The 15972-nt window shown below is 44.7% G+C and overlaps 1 protein-coding gene and 1 long non-coding RNA gene across 2 annotated transcripts; both read left to right on the forward strand.

The window, feature by feature from the left end:
- Window positions 1–770: 770 nt before the first annotated feature.
- Window positions 771–2183, forward strand: LOC116162457. The gene is made up of 3 exons (XR_004143544.1): window positions 771–855; window positions 969–1077; window positions 1233–2183. It is a non-coding gene; the product is annotated as an uncharacterized LOC116162457 (long non-coding RNA).
- Window positions 2184–2219: 36 nt separating this feature from the next.
- Window positions 2220–13933, forward strand: LOC116162459 (DNA-directed RNA polymerase I subunit RPA1). The gene is made up of 19 exons (XM_031476078.1): window positions 2220–2524; window positions 2575–2751; window positions 2803–2979; window positions 3052–3223; window positions 3278–3467; window positions 4275–4771; window positions 4814–5169; window positions 5217–5524; window positions 5576–5749; window positions 9123–9448; window positions 9498–9783; window positions 9828–9956; window positions 10000–10355; window positions 10404–10620; window positions 10672–11105; window positions 11153–11355; window positions 13089–13213; window positions 13265–13721; window positions 13775–13933. The coding sequence occupies exons 1-19, from the start codon at window positions 2344–2346 to the stop codon at window positions 13885–13887; spliced, it is 4878 nt and encodes a 1625-aa protein (XP_031331938.1). The 5' UTR covers window positions 2220–2343; the 3' UTR covers window positions 13888–13933.
- Window positions 13934–15972: the final 2039 nt, after the last annotated feature.

Raw genomic sequence — 15972 nt, forward strand, 5'->3', positions numbered from 1 at the left:
AATCTCTGAGTTTAGAGCCGAGTAAATGATGAGATAATTTAATAAACGAAAACGCCTACTGATTGGCCTAATCACTAATTTTTTCCGAATGTTTGCAGCGCCACCTACCATCCTTCCGCGAGACCTGCAACTACCGGCGAAGATCGGCGTCGATTCCCGAAGATGTGCTTGGTTCACATCGACTGACCTTGATGTGAACGTGAATGTGACTGCGTTCTCGAACCTACCACGGCATCGATTCCCGAAGTTAGTCGATATGCTACGTGATGTGACCGGCTGCCATGACGTCATGATCGTATACGATAGGGATAAGTTCAAGTTTAGCTGCATTCCCGAATCGTGGACAAACTTTATGCGTTAACCAATCACAGACAAGAATTGAACTGTCATTTGTCAGTTTTGTATTTTGTTTTGTTTTTGCATTATGGATACCTACTGTTATTAATAACCAGAAAATCCTCGGAACAATTCCATGTTTTATTTCACAGATAATTTGTGAATGTATAGGTTAGGGCACTGAATAACCCCTAGCAAAACAGCTGAAAGATCCGTCCCGTTATTAATACAGTGCCCTAACTTATACATTCGCATATTTTCTGTGAAATAAAACATGGAATTGTTCGAGGATTTTCTGGTTATTAAAAACAGTATCCATAATGCAAAAACAAAACAAAATACAAAACTGACAAATGACAGTTCAATTCTTGTCTGTGATTGGTTAGCTCATAAAGTTTGTCCACGATTCGGGAATGCAGCTAAACTTGAACTTATCCCTATCGTATACGATCATGACGTCATGGCCACATCACATGTTCCCTGTTCCAAAATTATTTGCATGCCGCTCAAACGAACGCGGTGAGTACGCACGCCACTGTCTTTCATATGAACCATTTTTTTGTATGTCGTATTGCAATCCAAATTTGTTTGTAACATTAGATGTGTTTTGTAATTTATATTTCATTTTTCAGGTACTGGTAATGGCTAGAATTATACCTTTGCCAGTAGCCCGTGAATTTGAGCGAGTGCGGTTGCGCAGTGAGCAGTCCCCAGGCGAGTCTGAACTAATAAGGCTAAAGGGTAAATGTTCACTGTTAATTTTCATTGATCAAAAATAACGGACCGCTTTCTTTTATGGAAAGTTTTCCTTGTGAAGGTATGGTTTGAGTCTAACCACAACAAATTTTTAAATCTTTTTTGTCTCGTTTTTAACATAAGTTTCTTCTTTGTTACAGGTTCCAGAAGAGCAGCCTTATAAAGGTAGGATTTTTCTTTTTTTATGCATGGGTCTATTTCATTTTGTGTGAAAAGTGGGGAAAATGTGAATAGTGCATATAGTGACAGAAGATTGGACTAGGCTGATCTTCGTATTGTGGTATTAAGTGAGTTGTGGCCTTTTTCACAGCTTTTCCTCTTGGTAACGCAAGATTGTCTGCAATGACTATCGGTATGACTATGAATTCATACCCATACCACTTTTGCTAACTAAACGGACTTTCAATGCCAACGAGACTATGAAGAAGTATTGTGGTCAATAATTCCATTCCCATGGAGAATGGCTTCGGGGATTGCTATACCTCAATTATTACTTCACGAAGATCAGTTATTGGTTTTTAAAAGAATAAGGCAAGTATAAATTAGTTTTCGTTGATGTCGCACTCTGCTATATCGCGTTTCGATCGATACACACGTCAACTCACTTCCTTCGGACTGGGTCGATGTCTTTACATTCTGTACGCTGGGATTCTGCTCTCATATATCCGTCAATTGCTCGAGGGAAAATCTAGTATTTATAACAAAATTATTTGCGCAGTAAACTGTTTCGGGAATAGTGTTGTAGTGAAATAGTGCTGGTGGTTATTCTAAAGGTAAGTGAATTTTCGGGGGTGGCCACTTGCGGATGGCCAACGCCCCACCTCCATTTTTTTTTCAATTTAGTCAGTGTGCTGTTTCTGTGTTAACTTATGAATCCTTTGACAGAATTTTCATGGATGCGGTTGATACCATCGCAGTGACTACGCCACTTCGGACCCGCTAGAAAGAGCAAAATCCGAAAATGGTCTATTTACGAATATGGGATATCCCCAGAAAAATTACCCTTTCCCAAAAGCAACTGAATTTAGCCATCCTCAATTTTGCTAAAACCACAATCACCGCTGCAACTTTTTCGGGATGCCTATGTGGGCATTTCGAGACCCTCCAGTGTTTGTCACTTTTGTCTACCTTTTCGCTCCCGTATTCGACGCCACTGTTAGAATTCCGGCGCAGTCGCATAACCTTCAAAACACTAAACAGTCTTGTTGTACATAACCTCAAATTTTAAATGTGATTCACACAAACCTGAAAATGTTTCAATTTAGTAAAAACGACATGATGCGTGTCAAGCACTACGATCCGGATCGGTTGGAATTCTCCCTCTTCACAGATGACGACATAAAGAAGCTTTCCGTTACCAAAATTGCCTCACCGCTCACCTTCGATGCCCTAGGTTACCCCTTACCGGGAGGCCTTTACGACCGTCTGATGGGTGAGCTTACGCGCTTCCCGTTTCTCCTGTACGTCATCTCGATCTTGCAGGACCCGTCAACTCGAACAGCGAGCAGTGCAAAACGTGCTGCAAGAACTTCAACTACTGCCCGGGTCACTTCGGTTACATCGACCTGCCGTTACCCGTCGTAAATCCGGTCTTCCACAAAGTGCTCGCTTCCATTCTGAAGATCGCCTGTCTCCATTGCTTTCACGTACAGATTTCACGTGAGTTTGCCAGTGCTAGTGTAACAGTGTGTCACGTTCAATCTTTTTTAGCGCAAGTCAAATACTGCCTGTGGTTGCAGATTAAGCTGCTCAACTACGGATTTACGACAGAGGCGATCGAGATCGAGATAAAGTTTCAGGATGTTTTTTTGAACCCGATTGGCAAGGATGGTACCGCGCATATGGAGCAGATTAAGGAGTACGAAAAGTTAATTGAAAACAGTTCGGGTGAGTTGGTTTGATTCTACCGTCTTGATTCCTCTGAGACGCACGAAAAATAAACGAACAACTTTTTTTTAGTGCAACTCCACGATCGTGTCCTGAACAACAAGAACATGGAGGGTTTACGAAACGACTTCATAAATTCGAAAATGAAAATGCCAATCGGGAAAAAGTGCATGCACTGTCACCAACCCATAACGAAACTACAAGTGGCCCGAAACCGTATCGTAATCTCGACGTCGGTAGGCGGGTGAGTGCGACACATTTTGAGGGACGAGCGAGGTCTGAGTTTTTCACCTTGCAGCGGTGTCAAGTCGAACCGGCCGAAGTACATGGCGCCCGAGGAGTCAAGGAGTTACCTGCGAAAAATCTGGGACCACGAGAAGGATTTCGTGCGTGAGATCGTCCCCGCCCTGTCTGGCTTGACCATTCCGTATCCGACCGATACCTTTTATTTTACCGTTATTCCGGTAACGCCGCCGAATACCAGGCCGGTACGTGACTTATGTTGGGATACTAGTAGTAGAGGAAATCTGACTTCTAAGTAATGTACTGGGCATAGATTAAGAAAACACGATGGTAGTCTGGGGGGTATGGAATACCCCCCAGCCATACACTTTGTGAAGGAGAATTTGATTATTTTTGTTTATAGTACCCCTAGCACTATCATGGTAGTCTGAGGGGTACGGAATACCCCCCAGTCAAACACTGAGTGAAGGAGAATTTGATTATTTTTGTTTATATTACCCCTAGCACTATCATGATAGTTTGAGGGGTACGGAATACCCCCCAGCCATACACTCAGTGAAGGCGAATTTGATTATTTTTGTTTATATTACCCCTAGCACTATCATGGTAGTCTGGGGGATAAGGAATACCCCCCAGCCATACACTTAGTGAAAGAGAATTTGATTGCTTTTGTTTATATTACCCCTAGCACTATCATGGTAGTCTTTGTGAAAAGGTAATTAAAAAAGGATCACCAAGTCTTTCTTTCGTGTAGAGTTTTCCATACTGTTTAGCCCTTAAGGAATGCATGTCCTCATGAGTTTTTAAAGGTCTTTCTTTGATATGTTCTTAAAGCTCATTAAAACCCACAGTCTTTAAGAGACTGTTTCCAGAAGGCTAGAAGGCCTTAAGATTGTCTGTTTTTTTACGATCTCTTTGAAGAACTTTTGAGAGCTTTTAAGAATTTTAAAGGGTTTAAGTTTAAAGCGGTTTTCCAGCAAAAGTTCACAATATGAGCTGCATTGTTACTGGGTCACAGTCCAACCCTGATACATAGTCATACGTTGTTTCAGGCGAACGTACTTCAAGGTCGCGTGGTCGAAAGCACGCAGTCGCAAATCTACAAGGACATCTTAAACACCTCGTTACTCCTCCGGATAATCATACAGGTCGTGCAACACAAGGGTGATGTCGACGTGCTCTCGGTCGAAGCGAAGGGAATGTACACCACCGCGTACGGGTCGTCTCCCATCGAGAAGCTGAACAACTCCTGGGAGAGTCTGCAGATGAACGTCGACTCGCTAATCGACCATACGAGGGAGAAGGGCTCGGGCGAGGGCCTGAAGCAGATCATCGAGAAGAAGGAGGGTTTAATTCGCATGCACATGATGGGGAAGAGGGTCAACTTTTCGGCGCGTTCGGTCATCACGCCCGATCCCAACTTGAACATCGACGAGATCGGCGTGCCCGAAGCGTTCGCCAAGCACCTGACCTATCCGGTACCGGTCACCCCGTGGAACGTCACGGAGATGCGAAAGATGATCAGCAATGGCCCGAACGTACATCCTGGGTAAGTCGTCCAAAGGCCCATCAATTTCACTACGTCTCGTAGAGCTGTACAGGTGGAGTTCGAAGACGGAACGATTAGAAAAATCAATCCGCGTGACGCGAGCCAGCAGGAGAGTATTGTAAAGCGTCTTCTTACACCGGACGATAAGGGGACGGGTTTTACCGGTGTGAAAAAGGTCCACCGACATCTCTGCAATGGCGACGTCTTGCTCTTGAATCGTCAGCCGACTTTACACAAACCGAGTATCATGGCGCACACCGCCCGCATTCTCAAAGGCGAGAAAACTCTAAGGCTGCACTACGCCAACTGCAAGGCGTACAACGCCGATTTCGACGGTGACGAAATGAACGCGCACTTCCCGCAGAACGAGCTCGCGCGCAGCGAAGGTTACAACATCGGTACGTATCGTCGCCTCGCGATCGCTCGCAACTAACGCCCCCTTCAGCTCACGTCTGCAATCAATATCTGGTACCGAAAGACGGGACGCCCCTCAGCGGCCTAATCCAAGATCACGTGATATCCGGCGTGAGACTTTCCCTGCGCGGCCGCTTCTTCGCCAAGCACGACTACCAGCAGCTCGTCTTCCAGGCCGTCTCGTTCAGAACCGACGACATCGTCACGCTGCCGCCCGCGATCCTTAAACCGACGCCGCTCTGGTCGGGGAAACAGGTCCTCTCGACCGTAATTCTCAACGTGATTCCGCGCGATCGTCAGGCGATTAACCTGAAGTCGGTCGCGAAGATTAGCCCGAAGGTCAACCATTTACCCTTCCGTACGGCTCGGATTTTAATTTCGAATTTGCAGGCGTGGCAGAACGCGACGCCGCGAGCTTGGAGAGGAGGGGGAACGCCGTTCGTGAACGATTCGGATATGTCCGAGGCGGAGGTGGTGATACGCGGCGGTGAGCTATTGGTGGGCGTGCTCGATAAGACTCACTATGGCGCCACCCCTTTCGGGCTGGTTCACTGCATCTATGAGGTAAGTTTGGTGTGCTTAAAATTCTGCCTACGTTTGGAATTTTTGCAATAGGTAGCCTATACCTTGAAAATCAAATTTTGATGTCATGGGGGGGGGGGGGGGGGGCAGGAATGTTTGTCTGAGATACTGTTGTAAGTAAAACGTGTGTACCTTTTACATAAGACAACCAATAGGTCTCAGCTTTTGTATACGCATGCCTTTAGTGGTGCTGAGTTAAACTTCAGAAAATGGGGGTGGGGGGGATAAACACATGTTCTACCTTTCATAGTATTCTAATGAAAGGTCTCATCGAAATAAATTGGTTTGTACAAACTATAACTTTCCCGTACGACTTTTTTTTATATCAGTGAACAACGGGGTCTGAGGGAGGGGGGGNTCACACGCCGTTTTTTGTGGTTTTCCGTTTGTAAATTTTTTTTTAGCTCGACCGTTGTGCGATTGTAGTTTGGGTTGTTTTTAAGTGACGTTGGACTTTTTTAAATGCGAAAAACAAAGGAAAAGAATTTTGATTGGGCTCAAAAAAGCACCAATATATTGATAGTCTTTTTTTAGTCAGACTCGGCGTATGTGTTTATTAAAAATGCTACGCATTTTAAGACTTCGCTAGCGTGAGTTTATTTCCCCCTAATTCCCCTGAAAATGGGGCATTTTTACGTTTGTGCTTGTATTTTTTCGTTGTAATATAAACCTATTGGATTTTGGATATTGTGTGCTATTTCGTTTCGTTCCATGCTATAGGTAACATACGATTCTGTTTTAACTGTATACCAATTCTTTATCATCTATTGATATAAATAAGAAGGTTGAGTTTTGCGCATTTGTAGTACGACTTTCTGCGTATGTATTCTGTTTATTTTTTTATTAGAGACGGCGGTTAGGTTAGGTCGAGATGATGGAAATTAGGTTAGGTGGAAATGGGCAGTTAGGTTAGGTTAGGTCGAGATGTGTTAAATTGGGTTAAATCAAAATTTACTTTTTACTTTGAATTTGATCTTGAACTTTGAAATTTAATTGGTTTCCTTTTGCATTTCAAAATTTGTCCTCTCATCAGTTAGGTTAGATCGAGAGCTTTCTAAAGACATGTCATGATTTAAGTGTTTTTGTGGTATCAAATTACAAATCGCTATATCTCCGTTATTTACCATCCGATCTCGACGAAATTTGGTATTGTGGGGTTCNACGGCGTTTTGTTATCACACGCCGTTTTTTGTGGTTTTCCGTTTGTAAATTTTTTTTTAGCTCGACCGTTGTGCGATTGTAGTTTGGGTTGTTTTTAAGTGACGTTGGAATTTTATAAAATGCGAAAAACAAAGGAAAAAAATTTTGATTCGGCTCAAAAAAGCACCAATATATCGATAGTCTTTTTTTTTAGTCAAACTCGGCGTATGTGTTTATAAAAATGCTACGCATTTTAAGACTTCGCTAGCGTGAGTTGATTTCCCCCTAATTCCCCTGAAAATGGGGCATTTTTACGTTTGTGTTTGTATTTTTTCGTTGTAATATAAACCTATTGGGTTTTGGATATTGTATGCTATTTCGTTTCGTTCCATGCTATAGGTAACATACGATTCTGTTTTAACTGTATACCAATTCTTTATCATCTATTGATATAAATAAGAAAGTTTTGCGCATTTGTAGTACGACTTTCTGCGTATGTATTCTGTTTATTTTTTTATTAGAGACGGCGGTTAGGTTAGGTCGAAATGTGTAGTAGATTGCAGTTAGGTTAGGTCGAGGTGATGGAAATTAGGTTAGGTCGAAATGGGCAGTTAGGTTAGGTCGAGATGTGTTATTGAGTTAAATCGAATTTTTTTACTTTGAACTTGATCTTGAACTTTGAACTTAACCTAACCTAACCATTTTACTTTGAACTTGATATTGAACTTTGAACTTAACCTAACCTAACCTAACCAAACGTAACTTAACACTAACTCAACTTAATCGTTCACGTTCACGAATCTTTTAAAATTGGTTTCCTTTTGCATTTCAAAATTTGTCCTCTCATCAGTTAGGTTAGATCGAGAGCTTTCTAAAGACATGTCATGATTTAAGTGTTTTTGTGGTATCAAATTACAAATCGCTATATCTCCGTTATTTACCATCCGATCTCGACGAAATTTGGTATTGTGGGGTTCAGTAACTCGGGGCATCCGTTCCCGCCATTTCTGAGCTTTTATCTCCGTTCCGAAATTCCGACCCTCCCATCGGTTAGATTAAGTCGAGACCTATTTAAAAACACCCATGAACCCATACCTACGACGGTCCGTTTTCGAGATATCGCGATTTAAGTTTTTGATAAAGAATCCAAAAAACGATTATTGCGTAGATCGTCTAGAAATGTTGCGAAACGCGTAATTCCGAAGTATCGAGGTCGCAGGTCGAAAGACGCCAGAGATGCGTCGATATGAAAATCCTGTTTCGAGCATCCGGACGGGCGCAGATATAGTTCAAATTTGGTCCAGATCGGCCGGTAAATAAGAGAGATATTAAGAGATGCGCGGCCCTTTAAGACGCATCCTTGCGCGTGGACTTCGGAGATCGATCGCGTACGAGTGTATTTTTAAAAATGGGTATATATATATATATCGACGTTTCGCGACCCGTTTGTTGTCGATGAGGGAAGAATACAATTTGGACGATTCGCGACGGCGGCGTCGGGTGACGTCGCCAGGCGTCGCCAAAATGCGAATCTCGGTAACGGAAAGTCGTAGGAGGGTATGAGAGGTATCGCCGGGAAGGTCTCGACGGCGAGGTTACGATAGTTTACGTTTAGTGTAGATCCTACTCCCACCTCCCTCGGTGGTCGAGGCGGATCGAAAAAATTTGTAAAAGTGGCCACCCCTAACGGCTACGGATTCCGAAAGTACCGAGCCCGTAGGTCGAATAACTTTTCCTCCAGGTCCGAAAAGGTGTTTTTCGGGTTTTTTCACGTCTTACGGCAAAAAAATTCTACCCTACACGGTTCGGCGCGCCCGTCCTCGGCACCCCCCCGGGCCGCGGCGGTGTCCGCGTGACTCTGACCGTCCGTCCTCCGGAGGGTGTTTTATGGGGAAAAATGGGAAAATTCTTTCTTTTTTGCGGGTAAAAAAGTTGCCTATTTGCTTATTGTATTATGAACAAGAACGGATTGTAGGGTACTCACAAAGGGCGATTGAAACGTCTGCAAGAAATATATCCATTGGTGATGTCAAAACAAAAGCTATTTCGGTTAAAAAAATGCGTTTATTTGTTTCTGATTTCAAAGACGTGGGGGAGGGGGCTGGTTTTATCCACCTCGCGATGCAGCTGTTAACTATAGTTTATAGCGACATGTTTATAATTGAATGGCAATCAGATTCAGGCCCCATTGATCGATTCGCAACTTTCTCCGCAGCTTTACGGCGGAACGTACGCGACCAAGCTGCTCAGTTCGTTCGCGAAGCTGTTCACCTCCTTCCTGCAGCACGACGGTTTCACCTTGGGCGTTCACGACATTCTCATACTGCCCGACGCCGACAAAAAGCGTCGCAAGGTAATCAAACGGCTGCGCAAGCTGGGCAACTCCGTGATGACGGTCGCGCTGGATCTGCCGAAGAACGCCGAAACGGACGACATCCTCGAGACGGCGGCGCGGGCGAGCGCCGGTAACGTGAACATAAAGGCGATAGTCGATCGCGAGTACAAGGCGGTTTTGGATCCCTTCACCAACGACATCAATAAGTAAGTGCAAACCAGGAACGTTTGCGAAACTAATGACGTCATTGCGCAGGGCCTGTTTGCCCGCAGGTTTAATATGCAAGTTTCCCTACAACAACCTGCAGCTAATGGTCCAGTCGGGAGCGAAAGGGTCCACCGTCAATACGATGCAGATCTCGTGCCTGCTCGGGCAGATCGAGCTGGAGGGGAAACGTCCGCCCGTAATGATTTCGGGAAAGAGCCTACCCAGCTTTCCAATCTTCGAGTTCAGCCCTCGCGCGGGCGGTTTCATCGACGGCCGCTTTATGACCGGCATACAACCGCAGGAATTTTTCTTTCACTGCATGGCCGGTCGTGAGGTACGACCATTGCTCTCGTTGCCCCATTAATAATCGCATTGCAGGGTCTAATCGATACAGCGGTCAAGACCAGTCGCAGTGGTTACTTGCAGCGTTGCCTTATTAAGCATCTCGAGGGTCTAACGGTCGGCTACGACTTGACCGTGCGCGATAGTGATCAGTCGGTAATTCAGGTAAGTGTTCGAGAGAGTCGGCCGGCTCGTAATAGTTGAGCAGTTTCTGTATGGGGAAGACGGAATGGACGTGACCAAGACCCAATTTTTGAATAGCAAACAAATCGAGTTTCTCAAGGAGAACTGTGGCGCCATCATTAATAGAGGGGTGGTGAAACAGATGGAAAAGGAAATCGCGAAAGTGAACGATCTGATCGAGCAGCAAACGCTCTGGCGGACCAGCAACGGCGACGTCTTGCAGAAGCGACGCCGCTCTCCGTTCACGATATTCTCGACTACGGTGAAGGATAAGATTAACGTGAGCAACGAGAATAAGTGCAGCCGTCGCACTGGACGGTCCAAATTAAGCAAGAATATCGTAAAGTTGTGGGAAAACGCCGATGAGGAATTAAAATTTGGGTAAATTCAATATTTTGGAAATGTCTTCTAATTGTCTTACCCTTGTAGATTTAAAAAGTACTGTGAACGTTCGCCTGACCCCTTGAACAGTATAGAACAGCCCGACGCCACCTTCGGGGCGTTATCCGAACAATTACAGTCGTTGATCGCCAAACACTCGTACTACAACAAGAAAAAAGACAAGGAGTTCCAAAGGATGGTCAGATACAAGGCCATGCAGTCTCTGTGCGCACCCGGCGAGCCCGTCGGACTTCTGGCGGCGCAAGTAACGCAAAACCTCGCCGCAATTACCGTCTCGTAATAACCTCGTTTCTAGTCCATCGGCGAGCCGTCCACCCAAATGACCTTGAACACGTTTCATTTTGCCGGTAGAGGCGAAATGAACGTCACGCTGGGAATACCGCGCCTGCGCGAAATTTTAATGATGGCGTCGAAAAACCCGAAGACGCCGTCGATGGAAGTTCCGTTTCTGAACGTTCCCAATCAGGAGAAGCGCGCCGAGCACTTGAGGCGAATACTGACGAGGGTTACGGTCGCGGACGTCTTGGAGAAGATCGAGGTGGTCGTGCGGCAGGAAACCGAGCCGGTCAGGCAGATGAAGTACCGGCTGCGATTCAACTTCCTGCCGCACGAGCTCTACAGCAGCAAGTACAACATCAAACCGAAAGGAGTTTTGAAACACATGACGAAGAAGTATTTCGCCCAAATGTTCACGTTACTGAAACGGCAAACAAAGATGGTCACTAATGTGTAAGTGTGTTTCTGTCTGTGGTCGGTCGATCTAATTCACTCGACAGGGTGGTGATGGGGAAGGATAAGGGGAGTAGAAACAAGGACGACGACGATGATGACGACGTGCCGGAGCCGACGCAACCCAAGGTTGAGGACAGTGATGATTCGGGCGATGAGCCTGAAGACACGGAGGATGCCAAGTTGGTCACTAAATATGAGCAAGCTAATGACGATCAAGAGAACGAAGAGGAGGTCAAGTCGGATGATGGTTTGTTACTGTTTCATATTTCCTGTTACTAACATGGAGACTACTGAAGGTTGTGGAGGCTTTCTTTGTCGGGTGGTTTTGAACCCGAGTTCTTTTAGTGGGGGGGGGGGGGGTATACCCCCGTACCCTCTTGCCGCTGTGTTCTTTACAGTAATTTTGATCATTCTTCCTCAAAAAGTATTGTGAGAGTTCTGAAGGTCAAGAGTTTTGTTAAAGAATGAAAGGGGGGGGGGGTAGTTTCATTGTCGTCTCCAAAAAAAACCCACCGTGTGGTTATTGAGAACAGGGAAATGGAGTATTTCTGTGTTGGGTGGTTTTAAACCTTCGTCTTCCTTGTGCTGGCCATACCCCCCCAGACCCCTTGGTGGTACGATCTTTGCAGTACTTCTGAGAATTTGAGAATTCTTTCTCAAAATGTATCATAAGAGTTCTGAAGGTTCAGTTTTGTGTGAGGAATTACTATCGAGGAGTCTGGGGGGTATGGAAAACCCCCCAGGCGACAACAGTTCTATTGTCAACTCTTAAAAAATCACTATGAGGTTACTGAGGCCCATAGGGAGAGGGTTGTGGAGTATTTTTTTGTTGGATGGTTTTAAACCTTCGTCTTCCTTGTGCTGGGGGGTATTCTATACCCCCCAGACCTCCCGGTGCTACGCCCTCCCCCAAAAATCTGAGAATTCTTTCTCAAAAGTATCATAAAAGTTCTGAAGGTTCAGTTTTGTGAAAGGTATTACTACCGGGGGGTCTGGGGGGTATTCCTATTGTCAACTCTTAAAAAACCACTGAGGCCTATAGGGAGAGTGTTGTGGAGTATTTCTTTGTAGGATGGTTTTAAACCTTCGTCTTCCTAGTCGTGGGGGATATTCCATACCCCCCCAGACCCCCCGGTGCTATGTCCTCCCCCAAAAATCTGAGAATTCTTTCTCAAAAAGTATCATAAAAGTTTTGAAGGTTCAGTTTTGTGAAAGGTATTACTACCGGGGGGTCTCCAATACCCCCCAGGCGACAACAGTTCTATTGTCAACTCTTAAAAAACCACTATGAGGTTACTGAGGCCCATAGGGAGAGGGTTGTGGAGTATTTCTTTGTTGGGTGGTATTAAACCTTTGTCTTCCTTGTGCTGGGGGGTATTCCATACCCCCCAGACCCCCGGTGCTACGTCCTCCCCCAAAAATCTGAGAATTCTTTCCCAAAAAGTATCATAAAAGTCCTGAAAGTTCAGTTTTGTGTAAGGAATTACTACTGGGGGGTATGGAATACCCCCCCCCCCGGCGACAACAGTGTTATTGTCATCTCTAAAAAAACCACTATGAGGTTACTGAGGCCCATAGGGAGAGGGTTGTGGAGTATTTCTTTGTTGGGTGGTATTAAACCTTTGTCTTCCTTGTGCTGGGGGGTATTCCATACCCCCCAGACCCCCCGGTGCTACGTCCTCCCCCAAAAATCTGAGAATTCTTTCTCAAAAAGTATCATAAAAGTTCTGAAGGTTTAGTTTTGTGTAAGGAATTACTACGGGGGGGTCTGGGGGGTATGGAATACCCCCCAGGCGAAAACAGTTCTATTGTCATCTTTAAAAAAACCACGGTGAGGTTAATGAGGCCTATAGGGAGAGGTTTGTTGGGTGGTTTTATAAACCTTCGTCGCCCTTATGGCTGGGGGGTATTCCACACATTAATTACTGCATCAATTTCAACTTTGCTTTGGGGAAGAACGTAACAAAATTATCATTGCAGACGAGGAAGTAAGTGAGCCCGATGATGCCGTCGCCGATCATCAAGAAGTTGTAGACTCGTACGTGTACGCTCAAAATTACGTGTTCGACAAAAAGAAGTACTTATGGTGCGAATTGACTTTTGCCGTAAGTGCGCCAAAATTTACAGTTGTCAATTTCGTAAACCCGTCCTTGTAGCTACCTTTGACTCACAAAAAATTAGACATGACCAGCATTCTGAGGGATGTGGCTAACAAGTCGGTCATCTTTGAAACGCCCAACATCAAACGGGCGATCACTTACATCAAGGACAATACGTTGATACTACGCACGGATGGCATCAATATCACGGAAATGTTCAAGTACAACGACCTGCTCGACTTGAACAAGCTGTACTCGAATGACATACACAAATTCGGCGAAACGTACGGCATCGAAGCCGCGACGAAAGTCGTGGTCAAAGAAGTTCAGGAGGTCTTTAAGGTTTACGGCATCACGGTCGACCCCCGCCATCTCCTCCTAATCGCCGACTACATGATGTTCAACGGGACGTTCGAGCCGCTCAGTCGGCGAGGTATGAGCAGCAGCGCGTCGCCCTTCCAGCAGATGTCGTTCGAGGCGTCCCTAAACTTTCTCAAGTTGGCCACCGTGAACGGTTCGTTCGACTTCCGCTCCTTTTCGTGGTTTTATGTGCGAATTGTTTTTTAGCGAAACGGGATAACCTGCAGAATCCGTCGAGCTGCCTCGTGCTGGGTAAACCGTGTCACTCGGGCACCGGGGCGTTTAAGTTGCTGCAAAGAATGCAGTTGGCGAAATGTTAAAGTTGTTGTTTCCTATTTTTTTAATATAAACTTAACACGTGTCTAATTTGTGTTTGATAGTAGATTTTTTGTAGTGTAGCCGTTATCGATTTATTGCCAATAGAATTTGTGTTAGTCGTGGAAGTGCGGAAATTTCCGAATTTGACAGCGATTTTGCAGTGTGGGGTATGTAACTTTGATTTTTTAAGTGTCTATAATGACCTCACGTTGCTTTAATTAGAAAGAATCGATTATGGAGGAAAAATGTGCTAGCCTACTTTGATTCTTCCGACATAAACCCTCGTTTGTTTGACTATTTTGATGTATCAGCGACTCACCCTGACTTAAAGATGAAGGGAGGTTGATTTTCCCCTACATATTTTAGTTCAGAGTGAGACAAGCGCGAGTGCGGTTGTAATAATATTTTCTTTGACGATTTTATTGTCACTTTAAACACATTTTTATTAATTGGTAGTTGCGCCGGGTACGAAAATTGTTTTATGCTGAACTGACTTTTAGCCCCTTAGTATGGAATACCCCCCCAGCAATACTCTCAGCAAGGGAGGACTTGTTTTTTTTAATATTATCTCTTGCACTATCATGGTAAACTTTTTGAAAAGTAATCAAATCGTCGTATGTTGAGGGGTATTGGCTGGGGGGTATTCCATACCCCCCAGACCCCCCGGTACTATGTTCTCTCACGAGAGTAGATTAAGTTTGGTGGTTTTTTTCTCGCTAATTATGTTATAAGTGCTAAACATTACACTTTTTGTGAAAGAACGTAGGACCGGGGGGTCTGGGGGGTATGGTAACCTTTTTGAAAAGTAATCAAATCGTTCTAAGTTGAGGAGTATTGGCTGGGGGGTATTCCATACCCATACCCCCCAGACCTCCCGGTACTACCTTCTCTCACAATAGTAGATTCAGTGTGGTGGTGTTTTCCCGCAAATTATCGTATAAGTGCTAAACATTACACTTTTTTGTGAAAGAACATAGGACCGGCGGTCTGGGGGGTACAGGAATCCCCCCCCCCCCCAGCAATATTCTCAGCAAAGGAGAACTTGTTTTTTTTATATTACCTCTTGCACTATCATGGTAAACTTTTTGAAAAGTAATCAAATCGTCGTATGTTGAGAGGTATTGGCTGGGGGGGATTCCATACTCCCCGGACCCCCCGGTACTGTGTTCTCCCACGAGAGTAGAGTAAGTTTGGTGGTTTTTTCTCGCCAATTATCGTATAAGTACTAAACATTGCACTGTTTGTGAAAGAACGTAGGACCGGGGGGTCTGGAGGGTATGGAATACTCCCCAGCAATACTCTCAGCAAAGGAGGACTTGTTTTTTTTATATTACCTCTTACACTATCATGGTAACCTTTCTAAAAGTCGTCGTATGTTGAGGGGTGTTGGCTGGGGGGTATTCCATATTCCTCAGACCCCCGGTACTATGTTCTCCCACAAGAGTGGAGTAAGTTTTGTTGGTGTTTGCTCACTACCAGGTGAAATATAATTAGTCACAAATGGGGGATCACGAGATTGCGATGCTGCATTGCAAAAAACCGGGCAACGCTATTTTTTTTAATTAAAAAATCCTGGAAAGATACGACTATTCCATAAGTACTATGTTCTCCCACAAGAGTGGAGTAAGTTTTGTTGGTGTTTGCTCACTACCAGGTGAAATATAATTAGTCACAAATGGGGGATCACGAGATTGCGATGCTGCATTGCAAAAAACCGGGCAACGCTATTTTTTTTAATTAAAAAATCCTGGAAAGATACGACTACCAAAGTTTCGTTTGTTCCTCGAAACAGGGGAGGGGTAAGACTATACGATAATGCAGTGCTGCAAGCCCTCCCTGATTGGCGACCGTATCAGTGTCAGCGATAAGCGACGCCTCGTACCTAGGTATCTAGTATCATCGATCTCCTTAACAGACCAAAGTTCATCTGAAAGTTCATTAATTTCCGTGTAAGAAAAACCACTGCTGCATTTTCTAAGCGGTGGGAATGAGGGAGTAGGAAAGTCAAATTTCTACTCTGTTTTAAGAGAGTGAGATGGATTTATGTCGGCATTCGCTTATTTAATTTAATTTCAAACCCTGACTTG

The sequence above is a fragment of the Photinus pyralis genome, unplaced genomic scaffold, assembly GCF_008802855.1.
Source record: "Photinus pyralis isolate 1611_PpyrPB1 unplaced genomic scaffold, Ppyr1.3 Ppyr1.4_LG10, whole genome shotgun sequence".
Taxonomy (NCBI): domain Eukaryota; kingdom Metazoa; phylum Arthropoda; class Insecta; order Coleoptera; family Lampyridae; genus Photinus; species Photinus pyralis.

Coding starts and splice junctions, on each gene's coding strand:
- LOC116162459 (XM_031476078.1), top strand. CDS start 2,344: ATGTTTCAATTTAGTAAAAACGACATGATGCGTGTCAAGCACTACGAT. Junction 9,957..9,999: donor GTGATCAGTCGGTAATTCAG/GTAAGTGTTCGA, acceptor ATAGTTGAGCAG/TTTCTGTATGGGGAAGACGG. Junction 10,621..10,671: donor TCGGACTTCTGGCGGCGCAA/GTAACGCAAAAC, acceptor CCTCGTTTCTAG/TCCATCGGCGAGCCGTCCAC.